The sequence below is a fragment of the Alternaria rosae genome, assembly GCF_020736505.1.
Source record: "Alternaria rosae strain MPI-PUGE-AT-0040 chromosome Unknown BKA58scaffold_2, whole genome shotgun sequence".
NCBI classification, from domain to species: domain Eukaryota; kingdom Fungi; phylum Ascomycota; class Dothideomycetes; order Pleosporales; family Pleosporaceae; genus Alternaria; species Alternaria rosae.
The window spans coordinates 174,929-198,844 of NW_025763571.1; the positions used below are offsets into that span (position 1 = coordinate 174,929).

The window sequence follows — 23,916 nt, forward strand, 5'->3', positions numbered from 1 at the left end:
TAGACGAGGAAAAGGCCCGGAGATACGGATGGTTGCATTCAATGTGCCATAATAAGTAGCCATGGACAGCGATCAATAAAACGATACTGCACCCCCACCGGCACGCGTGCACGACAAATACATCTCACGAGATTTAGGCATGGTGTCGTGACCGGAAGGAGGTCTGGAGGCGACGCACGTATAGTCTCGGAAGTGGCGGTAGCCAAAGCCACGTCGACGAACATGGAATCTGACTATTACCGTCACAACATCACACACGGTGCAATTATAGCTGTTGCTCAGGGAAGGACGTCGTCGAGTTAGCTGGCCGTTAGGGTAGCGCTCATACCAGCAACGATTACCTTGATCAGCAGATGATGAACCTTGGAAGCGTCGGTTCACCGCCCATGCAGCCATGCAGACTCCCATCCCAGGCTTCACGACACGAGATACAACCGTAGCATTTTCCTACTAAAGTTCGACCAGAATGTTTTACCCGGGAGCTGCGATCTCGTGAGAGCGGAGACTTAACACAGCCACGGAACAAAGCGTCAGATCGTTCGGTATACCGGGCTCGTGGACGCTTTGACATCTTCCGAAGGCACGAAGCAACCAGGGTCAGATGGAACAGTCGCCACGCTTTGCGCAACGGAGGAAGGTGCCGAAGAAACTCGGTGGTATGTCATGAGATCTGGTCGTTCGGAAAATGTGTGGCAGCGCCGAGTGCAGCACCAGAAGCTGTTGACGCTGTTGCTTGTTGCGCTAGGCTTTCGGGTGACGGAGAATCTCTCAAGGCGGATCCAACGGCTCGTTAGCTATACACGCTCCAGATATCGCGATGTTAGGCGTCCACTGTCACGGCAGTAGCTATGGGTCCGCGGATGTCACGGGTGAGATGACAGGGCGGAGATAGCGCCCGACTTCCGTGCACGCTCTCCAAAACATCTCGCGTTCCATCAACGACCAACAGCGAGTTTCATCCCTTGGCCAGAAACGCATTTGCCATGGAAATAAGGGTCTGGTCTTGGCTCCTGGACAGCCACAGGATCGGCCTCAGGCTCGAAACAGCCATACCCGAGCGGCAAGTGGCTCAATACAGGCGCCCATGGCAAACATAGCCAGTAGCAGAGCTCTGCATTGTGACACGCTGACCGCCCTGTTTCCCCAGATCTCGCTTCAAGCGTTCAGGCGTCAAGAAAGCGTGCCTTCGCGACGCCTGAAGTCTCGAAGGTGTTATGGCATGGCATGCGTATACCGACTGATCCGCTCAACAGGCGGCAACTGTTTCTCTATATACTATATAATGGACGCAAATGTGCTCACTTGGCTCGGCAGGCAGGTCCACGTTCTTCTCTTCTCACTACCAATTACACACCAAGACAACCTTCGTTTCTACCCGCATTTTCATAATCACCAAACGAGCTAGTCTCTTTACCAACAAACCAACCATAATGCATTTCTCAACCATCTTCGCTGCTTCGGCCATGGCCAGCGCTACCTTCGCAATGGATCACAAGGTCATTGTCGGCAACAAGGCTGGCGATCTTGTCTTCAAGCCAGACAGCCTCAAGGCCGCTGAGGGCGACACTGTCACCTTCTCGTTCTGGCCCAAGAACCACTCCGTCGCTCAGGCTACCTTCGCCAAGCCTTGCCAGGTAAGATTCTCCATGTACGAACTGCGTGTGAGACATACACTGACTTCGTACGTCGAAATTTAAAGCCTATGGACGGTGGCTTCTTCTCCGGTTTTGTTCCGACATCTGATATGGAGAGCGTCGCCAGCACAACCTTCACCTATGAGGTCAAGAATGCTTCAGCTCCCGTCTGGTTTTACTGCTCTCAGGGCATGCACTGCCAGGGTGGCATGGTCGGTGTCATCAACCCCCCGTAAGTTTTCCACTTGTCTTCTAGCCGCTTGCTTTCACTGACATTGTCTAGGGCATCTGGTCCCAACACTCTTGATGCATTCAAGAACGCTTCTGAGAAGGCCACCGAAAACGTATCGCCTACATCAACCGCCGGCACTGGTGGTAAGCTCAACGAAAACGGTACTTCAACATCCGAGTCACCTTCACCCTCTTCAGCAACAGGTGCTGCGTCCCATCTCGCTGGCAGCGCTATGTTCGCGGGTATGACGGGTCTGTTCACCTTCTTCATGCTCTAAGCGATCGAGGTTGTAGTGCGAAGCAACTGTTATACCCTAGCAAAGATAGAACGAAGGTCTGGAGGAAGACAATGTGCAATAGTATGGTGGAACACCATCAAGAGAAAGTGGCAAAGTAGAGGTATTCTTGGTGTTAATTGTATATGAGTATTGAATGAATTAGTCAAAACTCCAACTACGTGCGATTGTATAGTGAGCACTGCCGATTGGGCATCGTACAGAGCTGCATACACTTTGTTCATAGCAGCATGACTACTAAACGATGGCGGAGTCTAGGTGGCCTGTGAAGAGTCAGCAAAAGCTGTCGAAAACAAGCAGAACTGTAATGTGAGGTTGAAAGGCATATCAGACATCCAAGGAAGGTATTCGCGCTCATTGACCATCTAAAGTAGGTTCGATTGATGGCTAGCGTGGAAACTGCGAATGTGGAATGCTTTTCATCATGGTGCAGGGACGGGAAGATGGGAGAGCAGTAGTACTTACAAGAGCAAGCGTTGAAAGCAGAGGAGCTGATGTTAATGAGTATGCGACACAAGAGCGAGCGCTGAATACGTTCGCAGCTGCAGAAGAAGAAGAAGAAGAAGAAGAAGAAGAAGAAGCATGTGAACTGAAGCAGAGTGCAGGAAGCTAAAAACTTTTAAGTGGACCCGACCGGGGGTATGTTCCGCCGGGGCCGCGGAAACTTGGGAATGTTCAGCGTATGCATGTGCTTGTAATGCTGGACGTGGCTTCTAGAGGAACTGCCTGGACACAATCACTCAGAACTACGCCCCGCGTCAGTTTCGACATGTTGTTGTCACATGTTCGCTATGTGGGCTAGTGTTCCGATAGGGCTCACAACTCAATCACAACCTTGCGAAAGCTGACACCCTCCTTCTGCTTCTTGTAGCCCTCCGCCACAGCGTCGAGTCCCTTTCCAACTACCAGTGGTTCTGGGCTAAAGATACGTGTACGAAGTCAGTGTATGTTTCACACGCACTTGGTACATAGATACTTACACAGCTTTTAGTGTACCTCTTTCCAGCGCCTCTGGCACCCACCGAGCCCAGACAACGTCACCAACGTACTTGTCCGCCAGCGCTACACTTGGACCGAAGACACTTGTGCCCTCGATACCCTTTGGAAGACCCTCCGCATCAGGCAGCACAGAGCCATAACGTCCACCAAGCTTCTCATATACTGGTGTCCAGGCAGCTGCAGCATCCGGTGTACCAATGGCGTCACACACGCCCGCGAATTCTGTGCCTTCGAGAGCGGCGATGATGTCGTGGGCGACCTTGGGGTCCTTGTAGTCAAAGGCTGCTGTTGCGCCCAAGCCTTTGAGCTTCTCCAGGTTGTGCTTGCTCGCTACGCTGACGACCTTTACACCAGCACCCGCGGCTAGCTGAATTGCAGTCGCACCAACGCTGCTCGAGCCGCCCCATACCAACACTGATTTGCCCGTAGAAGAGGGGTTGGAGGATGGCAAGGGTAGCGCGAGGGTCTCCTTCTTGAAGAGGCATGCGGCTGCAGTAGAGATCGCAAGAGGCAGCACTGAGGCTGAGGCGAACGTCATATTCGATGGAATCTTCGATACGACGAGCGCGTTGCAGGCAGTGTAGAGCTGAAATCCACCGTGCGCGGGGTCATTAGTCACGAGTGAGAACGCGTGTCTGTACTATGCTGTTAGTTCACGGCCTCGCTGAAGAGCTCTCAAGGCGGAAGGCGGAAGACGAACCCTAGCACCCGGTCGCCCTTGTTAACATGTGTAACGCCCTCGCCAACTTCGTGCACCTCACCAGCGACGTCAGTACCACAGATGTTGGGATACTTTTGCAGGAAGATGCCATAGTCCTGGATTTTCCCTGCTCTAATTAGCACACTCATTCCGACTACGAAAGTACAGATACTCACAATCTACGGGGTTAACAGCAACGGCGTGATTCTTAATAACAACCTCGCCCTTGCCTGCCTTTGGCATGGGAGCTTCCTTGACCTGGAGCTGGCCCTTTGCTTCTGGGATCCATGCTGCTTGGTTTGACATGATGGTGGCAATTATTGAAGGATATCGTTTCTTGGGAGCAGAGTATAGACACAGACGTGAGGCAAAAACGATGATTTGTAACTAATTGACGAAAGAAGAGACAGCACCATTCTTGTACGGCGGTGTACGACGGCGCAACACGCTCGCCGATGCTGTCTATCCACCTTCGATTACTGAGCCTCGGTAGATCTCCAGTTCATGCACACAGATCGAACCCCACATTATGCTTTTTCCGAACGTAACTACAGATCTATTTGGCATGTTAACTGGTGAGCTGGTTGTACGATGACGTTATCTGAGCAATGATGATATATAACGCTATGTCATCGTTGGTGGAGTTAGACGGAGTTTGGCGGGCTTGCTCCATGCGCACGGTTCGAGCCGGGGAGTAACATGAGTGAACGCCAACAGAAACGAGAAGAAGGGGAAACAGTATGGTAGTATGAGATTAGGTCACGGGTTGAAAAGAGCTTCGGTTTCGGAGTGCTATTTGGATTCTAGGCAATCGCGTTCCTGCTCTGACACGTGGCTACCTAGGTACTGCTAGGAAGCCCAAATTGCATGTGACTTGGGTCCTCGAATAGACTCGATGTCTTCTACTTCATTCCTACGTCTTAGGTCTTCACCCTGCGATCTATATACGAACCAATGTTAGAACCTGGCTACCCATGCCAAGATTCGAGTCAAGAAGGTACATGCAACAGGATGTGCTTGCAAGTAGCTCTCTGCATAGTTAGCTCTATCTGTTAATTCTTCTTTTGAGTCTCATCGGATAAGACAAGCTTTTAGCCTGGATTGTATTCTCTCACATTGCGATCTTTTTGCGGGGCATGCGGGCGTGTGTAGACACAGACTCAATTATAAATCAACAGCTTGTTGTCACACCATACACAACATTGTCTATCACAGCCTGTCATCAATGATGCCCCGTTCCTTCAGAGATTGCAATAGAATTAGGGACTGCATGAGACTGCTCTGGATGCGATCGTGAACTCCTTAATGTCTGGTATTTGCTTGGCCTATCAAGCGTAAGAGGCGAGATGTGATAGGTATTCCAGTTCATCTCGGCTTCTTATATGAAAACTGTTGGCCTATGTTGTCCTGCCTTATTTATGATCTCTGTAGATTACATGTTCCTCCTGATCGGCCGAGCGTTGTCATAGGTGTGCAGCGTGTACGCCACGAAAGTTTCTCAAGAAGCAGCCTGTCCATGGCTCAATGGGCTGCAGCCACAACTCGGTCACTCGTGCGCGGCTTAATGTTGGGAGGTACAAAGCTCCAGGTCTTCTCCTACCAGGGAATCGAGATGTTCAGTAAGTGACGAAACCGCGGCAAAGGCCTCGTAAATGCTAAGAGAGAGATAAGCGTGCGGCCGAGTCATTTGCGACGCGCATCAAGCCACGGTCTGATTCAAGCACCAATGTCCCGAGAAGCGCAGTAGCAACACCAACCAATGTGGAGTGGCATTGCAACGGCGCAGCCGAAGCGGATGGCCATGCCGCATTCCGATTGACTTTTGTTGGTTTTCCATCACTACAACCTACCTACCTACTACGAAACCGTTCCTGAGCGCCTCGCCGAAACGCCCGCGTACTGCGATGCTTACTTGGCCTCGCTGATCTGCATCTGGCAATCGGTCCTGCGACCTCATCCCCACCATCCTCATCAACTACCTAGACAGCGACTCTCCGCCGGCTCTCCTCGCGTTCCAAGATACCTTCTTCGCAACGATGAAGCTACCTCCCATCGCGGTAGCCTGTCTTTCCGCTCTCGCCATAGACTCATGCAGCAACGTCATCGCGCAACGCCTCAAAGCATGGAACGAATCCAAGCCCTTCGTCTTCGACCGCGTCCTCTTCACCCAGTTCGCCATCATGGTCGTACTCACCGCGCCCATCAACTATCACTGGCAGAATTGGCTCGAGCGCGCGTTTCCGGGCTGGAAGACTGTCAAGCAAACAAGGGCTGTAGGGGAAGGTGAAGAGGAGAAGGGCATAATGCTGAGAGGTGATGGAGAAGGAAAGGGCATTGTGGAAGAAGAGGTTAGAGTGAGGAACTGGTGGAATATTTTCAAGAAGTGGTTTACGGACGTGAGTGGCCTCTGCTCCAATTGTGGTGACGGATTAAGACTTACAAAATACAGTGCATAACCATGGGCGCGCTACTGAACCAGTCAATGTTTCTGATTCTGATTGGTCTCATGAAGGGAAAGACGGTGGCGATGATTGGGCAGGACTTCAGAAACGTAAGTAGGCCCTCTGCCGAAGGGTTGCTGTGTGCAGTGCTGATACTTAAACAGGAGCTATTCGGTCTCATCTTCGACTCGTACAAGGTCTGGCCGATTGCCAATTTCTTCAGCACCACCTTCATCCCTGTTGAGCGTCGCATTGTGTTCCTCAGCTTCTGCGGTTTATTGTGGAACATATATCTGAGTCTGGTGGCAGCTCGATTGTAGACGTACCAAGACGCAACATATCACGTTCCGCTTAGAATAAACACGTCGAAGATGAGGACTGCATTACGCTGGTATCTAGATCAAGTAGACATGTTACCTCTCCTCGACCCCTTCTTCCAAGCTTCCATGACTGCTGCCCAATACTTGTTCTCGTCCTCCCTGATATGACCACAGTGCGGACTCTTCTCAAACTGCACCTTTGTCACATCCCACCCCTTCGCCTTGGCAATATCAGCATGCTCATCCGCCTCCTCAAACCGAACCATCGTATCCGAACGACTATACAAATACAGACGCGGTACATTGGTATCAAACACCGATTCATCGTTCAGTTCCCGGCAGAGAACTACCATCATATTCTCCCTCCCCAGAGTCTTGTCTGCAATGAATGTAAGGACAAGAAGAAGATGAACCAGCGCCCCACCAAACCAAACCCAAAACAAGTTTCTGGGAAGGGACGCGGAAATGGCTGCATGGCTCTGCATCCACGGCCCTTTGGTTGGACTGGAATCGAGAATCTGTGCTTGCATGGGTAGCACTGTACCATACTTCTTTTTCCATGCTTTCGCAAATTCATTGACTTGATTCCCACCGCCGTTTGAGAAACTATGGACAAGGATGCGTCCTCCTGAAGCGGTATGTTCGGCTACGAGATCTGTTATTGGCTGGAACAAAGTGGCGTAGGACGAGGTACGGCGGAACATGTCTGGGGTGAAACATCGTACCAGCAGGATGCGGGATGTTGGGAAAAGCTTCTGGTAGGTAAGTGTGTATTTGGCGATGTGCTTTGCGGCCGCAGCGTTCCAGGCGAAGAGTAGGATGAGCGGAGTTTGCTCTGCGAGTTGGGATAGGTATGATGATGATGTCCAGAGATATGTGTTGTGACCTATCTTTTGAAAATCGGATAGCGGTGTTACTATGTCGGCAACGGGTGGAGAGGTTGATGGCTCCATTGCTGTGTGTGAACAAGGAAGCTGGTATGATGAGGTATATAGACACCTAAGCAGAGATGTATACTATATTGCGTTTCATCAGCTAATTGTCAACGACGCGACGACCTTCTCTAGAGCAGGTCTTCGAAACACAGCTTCCAATGAACAAGCTTCTTCGTAGTTCACGTACGATTTACTAGTAATGATGCGGCCGTAGAGCGAGCGGGTTGCTATATCTGCTGAGCTAGAGAACACAGAGACATCAATCGGTAATGATATAAAACTCCTTCTTAGAAACGCACGTTTAATAGCACGAGTTGAATTCACGACCTTGGCGTAGAAGAGCAACCGAGCCGAGGTACCATCATTATTGGCTATTTACGTCCACTCTCGCAACACGCACCCAGTTCATTCTACGCGACTTACGCTTTTAAGCTCTAAGATTATGGGGCCTTGCATTGTACAGTCTGACATACTGGTGCCTAAGCCGCAGTCTGGTTCTGACCCAACGCCCATGCAGCTATGGGGCTCACCGTTGCACCCGCCTGCGCCACCCCGATAGCGATGCTTGCGCCGCACTCGCCCATCGCTGCACTCTATCCTGCCGCAAATCTGATGCCTGATGGCGCGTGGCCGAAGTACTTCGAAGTAGAGGTAGCTGTTAAGAGCATCCAGAAACTATGTTTTGCACTTGGGAATATAGGCAGAAACTGCCTGTTAGTTGATTAGCAGCAGGTGTACACTGAAAGTCATGGATGATGAGGTAGTAGTCGTGAATTATGCATGTCATACAATAAGCGCCCTCAGAATATCAACGGGTCGCTTCTCGTCTCCTGCCACAAGCGCCGCCTCCTCCGATGCCATATGCGACTTGTGCGCATGCTTGTTGATTGTCGTCTGTATCTCATTGCCATGGCCATGGCCGGCGGAACGTCAGGTACTTGTGGAGCGGCGGGCGTACCATTTCCTCCTTTCCTGCCCAATTTGAGCGACAGTAATATGAAAACAGCTGCGATCAAAATGGCCAGTAGTAGCATAATCTTCCTCTTGATGCTGCGCTTCTGGTATCCAGAGGCGACGTTGAGCTCCTTGTCGGCTTCTTTGACGTCTCGCGACATGTTCTCTACATTGTAATCTATGCGATCAAGCATGCTGCCCTGATCGATGACCATGGTCTGCAGCTCTTGGAAAATGTTTGCTAGCTCGATGATACCTTGGGCGATGTCTTCGATTTCGCGCTCGCGCTGGGCGATGATTGCTTCGTTAGGGTCGTGGCGCATGCGCTGTTGTTTTGTTTGGAGGAGGGTGGACTGGGAGAAGGAGCGATCGGCGTCGGACTCTTGCAAGGCAGGGTCGTTGTAGGGGTTTTGGACAGGTGTTGCAACGCGGAAGGGCGAGGTGAAGCCGCCAAGGTCGCGCAGTTCTCGACAGACTGTTAGCATGGCCAAGGCTGTGATGCGGGGGTTGTCTCACTCTTGAGGTAGGCAGCCTGCTTCTTGCGGAACATGGCACTGACTTCGCCAACGCGGGTTGCCAGTGCGATTTTGAGGTTCTGAGCCATGACATCTTCGCCCTGGGCGATGCTGCCCTGCTGTTTTGCCTCGCGGACCATGGCGTCTATGCGCTTGATGGCTTGCTGGCACTTTTGGAAGAGGCGCGTGATGGCCTGGGTGAGATGCTCAATCTCGCGCTCCTCGCGCCTCTTGACGTCTTCGTCATCGAAGCCAGGCAGCACGTGCTTCTGGTGCAGTTGGTCGAGCTTGCGTGTCTGCGTGGCGATATCGGCGAGGTGCTGGGTGATGTCGTCCTGGATGTCCAGCCAGCGCGGAGGCAGCAGGTCCATCTCAATCACGGCGTCGCCGTCGTCGTGGTAGGCGCCACTCGACATGAGGCCCTGGCGCTCCTCGGACACGCGCCTGCTGTCGCCCAAGCCATTGGAGCGCGGGTGGGCATGGCGCGTCTTCTGCTGGGGGTGGTGGGCGTAGGACTGGCGGTAGGATATAAAGCTAGGTGGCTACGTCAGCGAGGACATGGCAGGACAGCGGCAGCAGCGGCGTACAGGTTAGTTCGGTCCCGCCACATGCTGGGCTGGCGAGGGTCAACGGGACTGTGGCATGGCACTGGGTAGGGTGCAGCTGGACGGCCAGACGTGTGAGTGACGGCCAACTTCGCAGGCGTGTCGGCGGCTGGGGAGCGCCGGCGAGGGAGCCGCCTTCCCGCTCTGGGCGACGCTAGGCCAGCTTCCTAACAGACGGCCGTCTGACAGCCTGCTCCACTCCAGCCCATCTTGCCCAGCCGCAAACACTACGGGAACCTCCTTCACACCACACCTGCGCCTCTGCTCTCTATCCACCACGCCAGACCATCGTCGCCCAGCAACCCAGCACCCACCCTTCCAACCACCATCCAGAGGAAACATGGTGTGTAGCCCCGCCCCGCCCGCGCGCCCTCGCACATACCCCGCCCTGCAAAACACGACGACCGCCCGCCTGCCAGCAACCCGGCGCATTGCTAACGCTGCCATCTAGGCCGATTCTCTCACCGAGGAGCAAGTCTCCGAGTTCAAGGAGGCATTCTCTCTGTTTGTAAGTGTCCGGCCAGCCATGCCAAAGCCCCTGCCGCGCGGCTGCCTGGCAGCCCTCAGCCCTGCCCGCCCACCAACAGACAGCTAACCACCTTGTGTTGCAGGACAAGGACGGCGATGGTCAGTACTCTCCGTCGGTTTCACCACCCACACCTTGCCCCCATGGGAGCGCTCTCCTTCCCGCCCACGCAATCGCACTCCACACTAGACACCCACGTTGGACACCGCTGACGATGATGCCTCACAGGCCAAATCACCACCAAGGAGCTGGGCACCGTCATGCGCTCGCTCGGCCAAAATCCCAGCGAGTCTGAGCTCCAGGACATGATCAACGAGGTGGATGCCGACAACAACGGCACCATTGACTTCCCAGGCACCTCTCCCTCCCACTTCTTCCACACGCCTGCTCTAACTTCCTGCAGAATTCCTGACCATGATGGCCCGCAAGATGAAGGACACCGACTCCGAGGAGGAGATCCGGGAAGCCTTCAAGGTCTTTGACCGCGATAACAATGGTTTCATCTCCGCCGCCGAGCTGCGCCACGTCATGACTTCTATTGGCGAGAAATTGACTGATGACGAGGTTGACGAGATGATCCGGGAGGCCGACCAGGACGGTGACGGCCGAATTGACTGTACGTATTGTTTGCTGCCATCACAGGTGCCGCTCTAACACAATCCAGACAACGAGTTCGTCCAGCTTATGATGCAGAAGTAAGCCTTTGAAGTTGCGAGGTGGAATGACTACACGTATTACGACGGTAGCACGGCTGAGAGTTGATGGCGACGAGTGACGGCACAGTTTGACCTACTTGGCGTGTCTTTGTACCCCAGATTCGGTTGCTTGTAACCCGAGTCGCCCGACTTGTTTGTCAGCGTCTCCAGGGAATTGTCTCCTATACCTATCCTCAATTCACATTCTCACGTGTTTACCCCAACTTTTACTTTGGTGAAGAGCGTCTCCTGAATAATCTTGAGCCACACTCAAGCCCTCGGGTTTTTGCAAGACACGCAGGGCCATGAGGCGGTGCATACCCGGACAAGCTTTGACCGCTTAGCCTGCGGGTCCTTTGCTGATCAGTCTCCATGAACACGAATGCGCACCTTGCACCTACAAGGAGACCTAACCGTGCCTTTCAAGGGTAAACCTTCTTCCTCTGCCCAACTGCGCTGCGGATTGCGATCTTCGGATACTTGATTGCGATTGCCTTACACTCTCCCAACTTGATCAACGTCTCTGCGTCCACCACAGTGAGACCGTATGGTAACTTCGCACAAGACACACAGATACCCAAAAAGAGTGTGACCGTGCAGTTGCTCTCCACTTTTGCTTGTAGTGACAGACTCGCATATTCTTATATTCGTAGTCGTGTACGCATCTCGCATTGCGAGCAGGAATATACACAGTCCTCCTCTAACTGAATGGGTCAAGAGGACGTACTGCCGCCCCGTCTGTATGATATCACTAGAAAGTATAGGCGAGATCGACACGAAAAGGGAATGAGGATCTTCGTTACAGCAAGTCATGGAGAGACGTTTATGGCTATGGCATCTCCCGTTCGACTATCCACCCGCTGACGGAAACCCCCAGCATGCCGACTGCCATCTCATGTCCGAGTCGTCGTCATCGTAGACCAACCAAGACGGTTGCGGCCCCATCTGGCTTGGCAAATAGAGGCGGAGGGAGCCGCGACGTTGCGCAACGGCTTTCTAGGCTTTCGAATACGACATTTGCCCGGTACCGCGTAAGACATTGACGTTGCTAGGGTCTGCTGACTCTTTCGACCGTTTTTGGGCGCGAGGTTGGTGTGTCGATATGACTACGGAGGTGAAGAGTTTGCGTAGGTTGCTGAGTCATAACAGGCTGGGGCTCAAGTGCGAACTCCTGAGTATCTGGAAAGAAATAGTTTTCAAGTGTACCTGAAAAAAGGTATGTCAAGACTCCTTTGGTGCTCTTTGGGATTTCCTTTTTCCTCTTCTTGTACAGTTTGCAACGTTGTGTAGGAAACGTGGAACTGTTCGGATCTTGATGAGTACGACTTGAAGAAATGATTCAAGACATTTCGAAATGACAGATGTAGTAGAGAAACAATACTGAGCAAGTAAAACCTACAGCTCTCTTGGGAAGACTCATGAACAGTAGATGTGTTCACGTGTTTAGAATAGCTGATCATGTACACTGTTTGACGATGGCCTAGAAGTATCGGTCCGCATTCCGCATCATTGTTAGGCCTTCATCAGTGCCTACGGTTCGCTGGTACTTCTTCTGTACAACATGGGAAGTAGCTATCGCGAACCGTCCGTACCAAGCGATTGATACTCTAGCTATATGGCATGTGACAGGAAGTTGAGGGATTGAGTCGTAGCGAACTTGATGGTTGTCAGAGGCGCGCAACCCGTAGTATTTGAATGCAGTCAGAAATGCGGCATGGACTCTTGGCTTGATTCTCGTCTGTAGGAACAGTTGATCTCGCTGTTGCCGCGAGTGTCCTCCGGCATCGTGATACCATAGGTTGGCGATGTAGGGTCCACCGTCCGTTTTGATCGAGCCGCCTGGTCCCTTCATCTTCTCTTCCGTTCGAGAGGGTTTGCTCAGGAATAACGTCGTCCATGGGGTAATAGCTCACTAGCTTATATAATCTTCAGCATAGCTCTAGATCCAGCATCGCGCTCGCCAATCTACCGCTCGTCTTATGTGTACATAAGTATTGTGTAGAACCTGCATGCGACCGGGAAATCGTCCGCGTTTGTTCAGAGTGATACCAGTAGCAGTCCATGGGGTGCTCCAAGTTCACTCGATGCGACGGTTCGGATTGACAGGCTAGCATCCGAGTGGTGCGGCTTTCTACTGCGCTGGAAACCCAAGCCGCTTCAGTTGCCGGTCCGATCGGAAGGGAAATCTAATACATCGCGACGAAGTTGCTATTTCCAGTACGCACCGAACTGGTGCTTTAGAGTATGCTCCATGGGACTGCTATCTAAGATAGCGCAGACGCATTCGACCGTCGATCTTGGGTATGCACGCGTCCATTACTGCGACCATGGCGATTTGTACGGAATTTTGAACTGTGAAAAACTCAAAGAAGCCATACTCAAACGCCTGCACTTTATGCTCGATGCGATGCCTATAACGATCGTTGAAGACGATCGCTCAATCCACAGTTGATCTGGACGCACTGGCCTTGAGTGTGCATACATCTGCAGTTACCGATCCTTGCTTGACCGTATCAATGCGCATCAATATCTTGTAGATTAGTAGGGGTTGAACACGGTAGAGAAGTACCGAGGCTAGCAAGCCCTTTGTCAACATGCAACGCCGTCAAGGGACGGCATCAATGCCGCATGCCCAGGTGCGCTGTCGTTCCCGTATTCACACCCATGAGTTGTAGAGAAACGGCGAGACCGATATTGAGCGAGGAGGCTGGTCTGCTCGTCGCTTTTCTTGATGCATGTACTGTGTAGTTTGCTGGTGGTATGTCTTCTCGCCTAGCGGTAATGTCATCACCTTGGCAGCTGAGATCATTGCCTCCATCGTCGTTTATCAGATGAGCTGGTATTACGCCGTAGGCTTCGTAGGTCCAAGGGCACCAAATGTGACAATACGATGTACGCCGCATATGTCCTGTGAATAGTCTATTTATGTAGCAGTAGGCTGAAACCTTTTTTGATGGCGCACACACGACGTGCCTGCCAATCGGAGGGCTCGGACGTCGTTCCAGTGCTGATTACCTGGATCTGATCTGATACAAATCAATCGTACTGTGTATTGTCAGCTCCTGTTGACGTAGAGCTGAAACACCAAAACAGGAACCCAGAGACCGTATCAGCATACGTCACCTGATGCGTAGTGTGCAATTAGGGTCGTTGGGCATAAGTGTGATGCTGTTGCTTCTAACCTTGCCAGGGACGAGCGAACGAGGCGGAGTAGGTTCCGCCAGCATATGCCGAGCTAGATGTTTCGCCCATTGCCATGGATGATCCTTAGGTACGTGTACCCAATAGCTACCTGATGGTGCAGGGGAACCAACATGAGGCACTAGCTGAAATCTACGCGTTCCTCACTGAGGTGGTCGGCGTCGTTAGCTTACTTGTCGTTCCAGGCCGCACGGATACATGACCTACGCATTGGCGTTCGCAACGGAGCCGTGAACCATCATGTATGGGTGGACGATATTGTGGGTGTGGACAATAGCTAAGCTGCTGGAGGGTCTGGGGAAGGTACCCAGGCGCATTAGTAGCGGCTCTCAGGCGATGCGAGTCACATCATGCACGCCTCTGACCGAAGTTCTTCCGGTAATGTACATAGAAAACGACAGGCACATACTTTACATACTGTCGTGAGTTTCCATGCTGTCTTGAGACTACACCACGTATTTGAACCCCCCACTGGCTGCTCATGCGGGCGCCATAGGTGTCTTGAGTAACAGTGGCCAGCTTCAAGTACGTACCCAACTGTCACCTTCTTCCAGTGCCGTTATCCTTCTTGCATGAGAGCTATCGCGTGTGTGACAAATTTGTTGTAAGACGCTGTGGGATGACTGGCTAGGAATCCATCCGAAAAAGGGGATCTTCTAGAAGGAGTGGAGTCGGAAAACAAGGCGAGAGACGGGAAGGAGCGCGCGTGATCATCATCAAGAAGCCATTCATAGAATCTTGTGGCTTGAACTTCGGCGCAAAAGCCCGTTAATCTTGAGTTTGACGAGGTGGCTTCCGTAGTGGTGTGGTGTTTGGGACCGTCGCTAAACTAGTGAGCTCCATGAGTCGTACCACTACACGTCGACCGTAGGCAGGATCGCTCCGATGGATAACAGAGGACGAGGACCGAAATTTGGAGAGCGGTTGAGGTGCTGTGTTTTCGTTCAGCAGAACAACTGTTGCACGCTTGTATGTCTATTAAAAGCACTAGCAGAAAGAGATGGAAGGGAGCAACTTCCCCATCGTCCGCGAGTAATAATGTTGAACAAGCGAAGCTAATGCTGCATGTAGGAGGTCAAGTCTTCAATGTACTGGAGGCAACTACCAGCGAATTAATGTTGAGCTTGCCATTGCGCGGAAACTATTGGGCATGCGGTGACCATGACCAGAGGCCACATGAGCAGCTCCGAAAAGGGGCTTAACGACATGACAGGTTACTGTTCAGGCATCCAGCGTCCGACAAAGGTCGTAAAGGCAGATAGTCAAATGGTTCGCGGCACGAGGCGTCTGCCACGGTGGTCACAGCTGTTGTTCGCATCCACCGCACACACTGACAGCCGTTGTCAAATGTGACTGCAAGATGATGCGTTGATGCAGCAAATCTTCAGGGCATAGTTGGAGCTGGTTTGAAAGACTGGTAGGCATTTCTTTCACGTCGTCAGTACTTACGCACGCTTGTACGCACGGCGCTTGGTTGAAGCGAGATTGAGCATGTGCCGGCTAAAAAGGCAGGGCGATGCAGACTTTGCAACTGGTAAGGGCGGAGAAAATTCGAGTGATGGAAAGCTCTTGTGCATAGCCTGTACAGAGCCTGCAGTTGGAGCACACGTATTGGCAATCTACCGCGGAAGCTGGCGTGGCCAATCCGGTAACGAGATGTGCGTATCGTTCTGTGCAAGAAGATGCAGGAAAGGGTCGTTTGTGTGTAACCCTGGTACGAAAACATTTTGGTGCAGAGCTGCGCATGACAGACGTAGTCTGCCTTGCCGTAGATCCGGGGTTTGATGTGTATGATGGACGTTGCTAGTTGAACAGTTGGGAAATGCCGCATCTTAAAAATCCATCATGACGTTCTAGCATCCACGTGCGTGCCATGTGCTGATTGCGCAAACACCAGCCTGGAGCCGGAAGATCTAGGGACCGCTATGCCTACAGCGTCGTGCGTCCGACGCGAATTTGTACAAGCTGCTCCGAAATTCACACCAAGTTGACCGAAGCTACCACTGTGATTGACGGTCATGCAAGGTTCGGGTGGCAGGAGCAAGTCACAATTCTGTCCGCAACGACGGTGCAAGTTCGTCACCAAAAAAAGCTCCAGATATACGCCTGCGAAAGTAGTGTTACGCTCGCTTGCGTGACTGGAGACGACTAGCCGCGCATTACACGCGGAGAAGGGTTGTTCCTGTAAGGTTCCCCTTGGGCTGGTCGCTCCTGGCAGGATTCACAGGACGTTTCTAGAAGTAGGGCGTTTCCGAGGGATCCCAGCTGCAGGCAAACCTTGACGGAAGAGACTGACTCAGTACTGAATCGGGACGCTGGACAGTGAAAGTTGGGTTTAGGAGGCAAGCAGAGCTTCTAGCGTGTCCCCTTTTTTAGGAGACGCAGGACAGACGAGTAGGTATAGCGGACGAGGTGGAATGCCGTCAGATTAGGGAAGAGAAGCGTTGTTTGTCATGTGGGTTCCCCCTGACGTATGTAGGCTGCATGTCTCCTAATATGATTCAGCTCGCCAGCGCTCAAGCGGGTATGTGGGCTCTCTCCCTACTCGGCTCGACCTGGTCACGGACCGCAAGGTTGAGGATTTGCGATGCGAACGGTCTCTGGCCCGCCATCATGGGCCAACTCACGGACTGAATCGCGTGTAAAGTATGGGCGAATGATTGACGGGGTGGCGCATGGCTGTCGCTCCCAAGGCTCCCTATTCACGCGAAGCCTGTCCGGTTGGTCGTGGCAGGGGACCAGGTGCCTCCGACGCCCCCCGTGCAGGGATGGCGCGACGTGCGTGCAGCGTGCAGCCATGCATCGGTGCTGGTTAGTCTTGGCTGCAAACGGGATGCTGCAGTCGTCGGGCCTGGTAGTGGAGGCCAGGTGCGACAAAAGCCAGACGGCGTGCTGCGCGATGCTTGGAGGTGACCAACGAAGGCCAACGCTGCAGCTGTTTGAATTACGAAAGCTAACGGGCCGGCGCATCGCATTCTCCCCTTGTGCACAGTGCATCGCAGACAGGCCCGTGTAGGACGGCTCGAATCGCGTCGGGCACAATACCCCGGCTAACGCAGCTTGCCGGTACCTGGTGGCTCTAACCTAAAGGTCCACCCAGCCCGCGGGCTCTTCAACGATGCTCCGTGTGCTCTCTGGATGCTGAAACGTGCTTGAGGCGATCCCAAAGTGAGGCCTGCTCCAGCCCCGGCCCTTCCATGTCGAACGGTTTTGAACTTTCTTTGTCTGGACGCCGTCGTCCTCATCCACCCCACAGTGCACCCAAGGAGGCTTTGGATACGAATCTCTACCCATTCCGGCTGCTGGGCGACAGATACGACACACAGGACAGGAGAGGCAAGAAGAGTGTCGAGTTCAGTCCGGACGTGGGCTCCAGCAATAGTACAGCTCTCCCCGCGTCGATTGAGACGTGTCGAGGAGCTCAGGGCGCTCATGTCTTTCCTAGGCCTCCGTCCGCACTCGCGCAGTAGTCACACGACGAAATCCTTGACGTCGCATACACAACGATCCGACGCGACTCTGGTCAGCTCGCAACCGCCGCCTCGCTCGGGCAGAGGCATGGCAGGGGTCATGGACATGGAGCGGACGCGGACACGACGAGAACGAACCTTTATCGGGAGCGAGTGCTGCGTGTGCGAGGAGAACCTGGAGTACACGCTGCGGGGCGAGCGGATACTGCAGCTCTCGTGCGGCCATGTGTCGCACGAGGCGTGCTTCTACGAGTACATCCGCGAGTTCGAGTCGCAGCACTGCCCTACGTGCGATGCAGCGCTAGGGCTCGACAGCAGCAGAGGGGGAAACGTGCTCGACCTTGGTAGGCAGCCCTCGCAGACTGCGGCAGGCAGGCATGCTGATGTGCGCGCAGAGAAACTGTCGACGATAGTGCGTTCGGTGCAGCACGAGGCGTCGCCGTCGCACGCCGAGAGCCAGCGCAGCGCGGCCAACACGCCCACGCCGTGGGACAGCCAGGCGGAGCGGCCGCACGACGAGCAGCAGCAGCAGCAGCAGCACGGGCGGTCGCGCAACGGAAGCAACGCGTCGGCGCGATACCCGCCCACGACGCACACACGGCAGAGGGACAGCAGCCACAGTCGCGACCGCGGCTCCGACCGGGGCGCGTCGCTGTCGCTGTCACAGTCGCAGTCGCAGTCGCAGTCGCGGGCCCACGGACGCAGCGATTCGGGCGCGACGGGCCTCGCGTCGTCGAGCGAGTATGCCGCGACGCACGACGGGCGGCGGCACGACTACGACGTGCAGTCCATGGAGACGAGCCTCAGCAGCCCGCGCGGCGGCGTCCGGAGCCCCATTCCCGCGCCCACCGTCACCGTCCGCAGCGAGTTCCCCACGCTGAGCCGGTCGCGGCAGCAGCAGAGCCTGACGTGCCTCGTCACCGTCGAGGTGGTCGAGGGCAAGTGGCGGCCCAGCCTCGACGACCTGCCGCGAGCGCCGCCGCCGCAGCCACCGCTCGCCAGCGTGGCCGAGAGCGACTACGAGCGCTCCAAGTCGCCCGTCGCCAGCAGGCCGCCCGCGTCCCAGTACGAGCCGGCCGCGCTGCTCGACGACATGACCGAAGACCTGCATGCCCGCGTCGACAACTGGCACGGCCTCGACTTCTCGCGCTTCGGCAAGCTGCGCCTCCACGGCCACATCCGCGTCGGCAAGGACCGCCAGTCGTGGCAGGAGCTCGAGTGCTACCTCTTCTCCGAGATGCTCATCTGCGTCAAGGAGAAGAAGACGCCGCCGCCGCCCCAGTGGGACGCCGCCGCCCCGTTCACCAAGACAAAGTGCACCCTCAAGGGCTCCATCCTCATCAAGAAGCACCTCAACCACGTCGAGCACGCGCCCGACAGCCTCATCCTGACCCTCAGCCTCTCCGTCGCCGAGCTGCCCGCCTTCCACCTGCAGTTCCACGACCGCAGCCAGCTCGACCTCTGGCGCCGTGCCCTCATGGACATCCGCCTCGACTTCCCCACCGCCGCCCGCCTGCCCGACTACGACCACGACAACTCGGGCCCCGACGACGACGACTACCGCCGCCCCAAGCGCCTCTCCTCCATCAACTCGTCCTATGGCGCCGCCAGGTCCACCATGACCGCCCCGACCGAGTACAGCGCCTCGCGCGCCGGCATGCCCGAGCCGCGCCCCCCGCCCTCGATTCACGTACCCGTCGACATTGTCGTCGTCATCCCCGTATCCTCTTCCATGCAGGGCTTGAAGATCAACCTGCTCCGCGACACTCTGCGCTTCCTGGTCCACAACCTGGGCGAGCGCGACCGCATGGGCCTCGTTACTTTCGGCTCCAGTGGCGGTGGTGTCCCCATCGTCGGCATGACGAGCAAGGCTTGGAGAGACTGGCCCAAGGTGCTCGATTCCATCCGCCCCGTCGGCCAGAAGAGCCTGCGCGCAGATGTCGTCGACGGTGCCAATGTGGCCATGGATCTGCTCATGCAGCGCAAGTCCAGCAACCCTCTCTCCAGCATCCTGCTCATCAGCGATTCCTCCACCTCCGATGCCGAAAGCGTCGACTTTGTCATCTCCCGCGCCGAGGCTGCCAAGTACGTAGCCCCTTCCTCTCACGTATCCACGCAATCACTGCTAACACGTATCCAAGGGTCTCCATCCATTCTTTCGGTCTAGGACTGACACACAAGCCCGATACCATGATTGAACTTTCTACCCGCACCAAGGCTTCGTACACGTACGTCAAAGACTGGATGATGCTGCGTGAGTGTGCAGCTGGCTGTCTCGGCTCCCTCCAGACTACCTCGCATCAAAACGTCAAACTCAAGTTACGACTACCCGAAGGCTCCCCTGCCAAGTTTGTCAAGATCAGCGGTGCGCTACAAATTACAAAACGAGCTACCGGACGAGACGCCGAAGCTGCCTTGGGTGACCTGCGTTTTGGCGATAAACGAGACATTTTGGTCCAACTAGCCATTGCACCGGACACCGGCTCGCCAGAACAACTTCCTCAGGACCCTTGGGAGTCAATTGTGTCTGGCTTGGAGGCTCTCGGTGGACCGCTCGATCAGGACGACTCACGCACACTCAGCGTGGAAGAAGTGCCGCTGATCCAGGCAGACCTGACGTATGGTGACATCCTACGAGAAGGATCACTGTCACATCTACCACGCCCGTCGTTACTGGCCATCACCCTGCTACCGTCCGGGCCAAAGAAGAGCCCGACCGGAAGACCACCAACACCTCCCATCCCACCTCATCCTCACGTCGTGCAGCGACGCATGGAATTGTTAACCTCAGATATGCTGACACGCGCATTGACGCTTGTCTCGCGTGGGCAACACGACCGTGCACATCACCTTCTCAAGGAAACGCGCAGTATTTTAAAAGGACTCGGAAAAGGAGGTCTGCCACCACTTCCACCTCCAGGCCACCGACGCAACGAACCATCCAGTGCAGCAGGCAGCACTGGATCCGCGTCACCGACGATGCACAGTGCCAGCGGCGACTTGCGTGCGCGAACGCCCTCGCCTCATGCGGATAGCCCCTTTACTCCTGCGGCAGGCATTGATGTCAGAACCATGTATGCGCTTGACGCAGAACTCGAGTCCAGTCTCGAGTGGATCAACCACCCAGCTGTCTTCGGTAGGGATTCGCGCAAGGCCGTGTTGCAGGCAATCGGTGTCATCTCATCCCAACGCGCATACACTTTCCGATCGCCCTCAGAGTCTCTCTGGGCAGAGCGCATCGCTGGTGTCAAGCGCCTATCCGAACGCGCACGCGACTGGCGCGAAACCGGCGACCAAGAAGCCTTGATGGAGGAGAATTAAATGCGCGCAACGACTCTTCGATCTCTTCGCATTTGCTTGCATATACCCTGTATCATAGCGCATCACTCTTTGGCATCATGTTTCCTTGCTTCCATTCACGGCCATACCTTTCTTTTTGGCGCTTTCACTGTTAGAGCTGTCATCCGTCTCCTCCCGCTTGGGACGTCTTGTTTCTCTTTGTACATCTTCTTGGGTTTACGATACCAACACGGTCCATATCTCCTTGTATTGGGTGGACCTCCTGGGCTTGCAAAAGTAGGACTTAGGCGTCGTTCTCATCACATCTATGCTTTAGAGAGTACCACAGCCGCTTGGCGATTGATTGGCTACACATATGCACTTAGACGCACGAATATCACATCCGTACCATACTCCGTACCGCACTGCATCTGCTGCGCTACTTGGGTAAACTGCAACGTTCACGCATGCTCAATAGCTGTACCGGGTACAAGCACCCGCAGCTCGTGCTAATCCTGAAATCCCGTCACCCGCGTCTTTTAACACGCGGGTTGTTGTAAAGGTCAGCCTGTACCTAGTCAAGACAGTCTTGGAACTCCACTGCGGTGAGTTCCGATGGTGGACGCCATGTACGAACAAAATCCGGCGACGCTACTTCTTCGGTGCGTTCGGTGTATTACCCCTCACCTTAATCCAGCACCATTATATGTCTATAAATTTGCAACTATACATCCATACAAGTATTGTTCATTTCGGCATGCAAGGGTTTCTGTCGCGACTTTGTGCACGAAGATATGCAGCGGACAAGACCATTCTTGACCGCATGAACGCGACATTATTGTTGTGCAAGGTGCGCTTGGCAGCTCCTGTTGTATCTGTCTCAGACTGCCAACAACACTTGAAACTCCCAGCCGACAGCTCGCTTGTGCGCCAAATGCAATTGGTTTTGTGTCGCTGGGGGGCGAGAACAGTGCAACAGTGCAGCTACACAAGTCGAAGACCATATCGAGGCCTACATATTGGGGCATGGGTGCAGTCAGTTCATCGTTACCAATCGGCGAATACTGCCTGCTGCAGTAACACATCCTCGCGCTGTACAGACATGCAAGCCAATTTTCGAGCCAACGATAGTGCGCAGGCTTCCAAAGCAGTGGGCTGTACCTGACGTGTACCGGCTTCCGTTATCCTACGCGCCTATCGCACATGCCATCCGTTGCAAAGGCCCGTTGACGTCAAGCCCTGGAACAAGCCAAGTCTCAACTATGAACCCCACTGTCTAGACGTGCCACTCCTCCTCCTCTTCTTCTTCTTCAACAATGACCCGTCACATGCTCCCCACACGGCACATGCTGAGGTAAACGGCGAGGCAGTACTGCCGAAATGACCAGGATACGAAACGTGTCCATCCCGTCTCCCCTACTGGCAAATGTCAACTGTGTACAAGACGACTTTGTTAGACCTGCGAACATCACCGACTTCCTCTGTGGCTGTATTACACCATTCAATATATCAAGTCTTATTCTGGTGCAGAATCTACAAACGCCTACTCATGCTGCGATTCAAGGGCCACGACAAGACGCAGGAACCGGTCTTAATTGAGAGGGGCGCGGCGTGGATGAATGCCGCAGAGACATACCGGCTACATCCTGCATGTCGCTGCAGATACAGATGCGGCTGCAGATGCATCTGTCCCGCTGCAAGACCTTGCTGGCTACATCGAGTATCCCCAGTGTACATCAGGTCAAGATGCCCGAAAAGCAAACATCAGTACCTAGTCCATGGATATCGATCGCGTTCCGACAAGCCAATGAACCCTCATCCCAGTTGACAAGGTATGTTAATGTCAAACGGTAATCACTTCCAGGTAGTCTCTCAACCCATGTTTGATCGCTCGTCGCGTTGCACAAGGGTAGCACAGTCTCGATGTCGCTGCGATTGTAGCCATTGGCGGCTCGTCAGACTTTCCCCCACTTGCTGGGAAATGCCCAACTTTTGCAAGCCCTTCGCATCTTGACGCACGTGCGAGACCCTAAGGTGGTGTTGGGTGGGCCGATGGCATTTCCTTTGCGAGGCGAGCGGGCGGGACTTCCTTCGCTTCGATCACTCTCAGCCACGTTTTATTGACAAGGGTATGTAGATTCCTGTCACAAACACGCTTACCAAACGGCTATTCCGGTGTAGTTCCACACTGGAGATCATGCTGACATGGGTCTTTAGGCGAGTCTCAAATTCAAAGCTGCGTCGACAGTTGGGCTCTGTATGTTCCGGAGCCCGCCATGCAGGGAGAAGAACGTGCTCTTGATGTGAAAGTAATGTCGCAGGATTGCCGATGCTGTTTCTTGTTAGACTGTGACTGTCGGTAGCTGACCACGCAGACCCCGACTTGCCGCTATCGCGAAGAGGCGATGTTTCCGACAATATTGCTTTTCTTTGCACTTTCCTTCTTCGTGACCACATCTGAAGCGCATCACCGCTGCCGATCAGGCCTATCGCGCTATTGTGGGACCTACGCAGCGGCCCTCAATCTAGATCCATAGTTCTGCCGCATATCCAGCGCTGTAGCCATCCCGTCAAAAGCAATAGTTTCGGCCCGCGGATCAAATTTACAACTGTGGCATGACCGCCGTTTTGCCGGGGACTAAGTCAAGTGCCCGGTGTGGAGAGAGGAAAGCCTCCGAGCGTGGTCCGCGCAAAAGCAAACAACAGCTGGAGAATTGGGATAAGCGGGGTAATCGCAAGACCGCACATCAGATTACATCATAGCCAACGAGAAAAAGCATCGCGTCGTGTGAGTGTGCGTGTGTGACAGAACTCAACATATCCACCTTTTGTCACACCAATATGCACATGTATACGCAAACGGCGAAGATTACTTGCAAAACAAATGTCGTCGACTGTGTGCGCATCATACTTTGTATGCAGCTAGAACATGTGGAAAGATGCAAGGTCTCATCTTCGCCTTGTTGGTAAGCCAGACACCCAATCGCGCACATGCTATTACTTATCCCTACAGTATGTATCTTGCTTAGAGCGGCTATACGAGACAATCAGATCTTTGCGATGAAGCCTACAGTGACCCTTAATCTTTTGTGCTTGTAACATGCACATGTTCTGA

At 54.0% G+C, this 23,916-nt stretch overlaps 8 protein-coding genes across 8 annotated transcripts; 5 read left to right on the top strand and 3 right to left on the bottom strand.

Moving 5' to 3' along the window:
- Positions 1-1,430: 1,430 nt before the first annotated feature.
- Positions 1,431-2,143, top strand: BKA58DRAFT_397681 (Cupredoxin; the record flags this gene model as incomplete). The annotated part of the gene is made up of 3 exons (XM_046171441.1): positions 1,431-1,634; positions 1,700-1,866; positions 1,918-2,143. The coding sequence occupies 3 exons, from the start codon at positions 1,431-1,433 to the stop codon at positions 2,141-2,143; spliced, it is 597 nt and encodes a 198-aa protein (XP_046028352.1).
- An 834-nt stretch (positions 2,144-2,977) lies between these two features.
- BKA58DRAFT_435264 (chaperonin 10-like protein) lies at positions 2,978-4,166 on the bottom strand (the record flags this gene model as incomplete). The annotated part of the gene is made up of 4 exons (XM_046173323.1): positions 2,978-3,080; positions 3,142-3,795; positions 3,861-3,987; positions 4,037-4,166. 4 exons carry the CDS (start codon positions 4,164-4,166, stop codon positions 2,978-2,980), a joined length of 1,014 nt encoding a protein of 337 aa, XP_046028353.1.
- A 1,444-nt stretch (positions 4,167-5,610) lies between these two features.
- On the top strand, positions 5,611-6,714 carry BKA58DRAFT_375337 (uncharacterized protein). Its single transcript, XM_046169408.1, has 3 exons — positions 5,611-6,256; positions 6,310-6,411; positions 6,466-6,714. Exons 1-3 carry the CDS (start codon positions 5,897-5,899, stop codon positions 6,619-6,621), a joined length of 618 nt encoding a protein of 205 aa, XP_046028354.1. The 5' UTR covers positions 5,611-5,896; the 3' UTR covers positions 6,622-6,714.
- On the bottom strand, positions 6,537-7,825 carry BKA58DRAFT_76423 (indole-diterpene biosynthesis protein-like protein PaxU). The gene has a single exon (XM_046175874.1). It carries the CDS (start codon positions 7,572-7,574, stop codon positions 6,702-6,704), a length of 873 nt encoding a protein of 290 aa, XP_046028355.1. The 5' UTR covers positions 7,575-7,825; the 3' UTR covers positions 6,537-6,701.
- An 81-nt stretch (positions 7,826-7,906) lies between these two features.
- Positions 7,907-9,833, bottom strand: BKA58DRAFT_375341 (t-SNARE). The gene is made up of 3 exons (XM_046169409.1): positions 9,613-9,833; positions 9,027-9,559; positions 7,907-8,976 (listed from the first exon to the last, which is right to left on the bottom strand). The coding sequence occupies exons 1-3, from the start codon at positions 9,633-9,635 to the stop codon at positions 8,357-8,359; spliced, it is 1,176 nt and encodes a 391-aa protein (XP_046028356.1). The 5' UTR covers positions 9,636-9,833; the 3' UTR covers positions 7,907-8,356.
- Positions 9,834-11,069, top strand: BKA58DRAFT_375343 (EF-hand protein). The gene is made up of 6 exons (XM_046169410.1): positions 9,834-9,973; positions 10,082-10,138; positions 10,242-10,257; positions 10,385-10,510; positions 10,560-10,772; positions 10,821-11,069. The coding sequence occupies exons 1-6, from the start codon at positions 9,971-9,973 to the stop codon at positions 10,853-10,855; spliced, it is 450 nt and encodes a 149-aa protein (XP_046028357.1). The 5' UTR covers positions 9,834-9,970; the 3' UTR covers positions 10,856-11,069.
- A 6,415-nt stretch (positions 11,070-17,484) lies between these two features.
- Positions 17,485-20,843, top strand: BKA58DRAFT_309852 (Pleckstrin homology domain-containing protein; the record flags this gene model as incomplete). The annotated part of the gene is made up of 2 exons (XM_046167269.1): positions 17,485-19,607; positions 19,664-20,843. 2 exons carry the CDS (start codon positions 17,485-17,487, stop codon positions 20,841-20,843), a joined length of 3,303 nt encoding a protein of 1,100 aa, XP_046028358.1.
- Positions 20,844-21,558: 715 nt separating this feature from the next.
- Positions 21,559-22,400, top strand: BKA58DRAFT_397687 (uncharacterized protein; the record flags this gene model as incomplete). Its single annotated transcript, XM_046171442.1, has 3 exons — positions 21,559-21,951; positions 22,082-22,155; positions 22,190-22,400. 3 exons carry the CDS (start codon positions 21,559-21,561, stop codon positions 22,398-22,400), a joined length of 678 nt encoding a protein of 225 aa, XP_046028359.1.
- Positions 22,401-23,916: the final 1,516 nt, after the last annotated feature.

Coding starts and splice junctions, on each gene's coding strand:
- BKA58DRAFT_375337 (XM_046169408.1), top strand. CDS start 5,897: ATGAAGCTACCTCCCATCGCGGTAGCCTGTCTTTCCGCTCTCGCCATA. Junction 6,257..6,309: donor TCAAGAAGTGGTTTACGGAC/GTGAGTGGCCTC, acceptor TACAAAATACAG/TGCATAACCATGGGCGCGCT. Junction 6,412..6,465: donor TTGGGCAGGACTTCAGAAAC/GTAAGTAGGCCC, acceptor ATACTTAAACAG/GAGCTATTCGGTCTCATCTT.
- BKA58DRAFT_76423 (XM_046175874.1), bottom strand. CDS start 7,574: ATGGAGCCATCAACCTCTCCACCCGTTGCCGACATAGTAACACCGCTA.
- BKA58DRAFT_375341 (XM_046169409.1), bottom strand. CDS start 9,635: ATGTGGCGGGACCGAACTAACCT. Junction 9,560..9,612: donor TGGCGGGACCGAACTAACCT/GTACGCCGCTGC, acceptor GTAGCCACCTAG/CTTTATATCCTACCGCCAGT. Junction 8,977..9,026: donor GCAGGCTGCCTACCTCAAGA/GTGAGACAACCC, acceptor CAGTCTGTCGAG/AACTGCGCGACCTTGGCGGC.
- BKA58DRAFT_375343 (XM_046169410.1), top strand. Junction 10,511..10,559: donor CGGCACCATTGACTTCCCAG/GCACCTCTCCCT, acceptor AACTTCCTGCAG/AATTCCTGACCATGATGGCC. Junction 10,773..10,820: donor CGGTGACGGCCGAATTGACT/GTACGTATTGTT, acceptor AACACAATCCAG/ACAACGAGTTCGTCCAGCTT.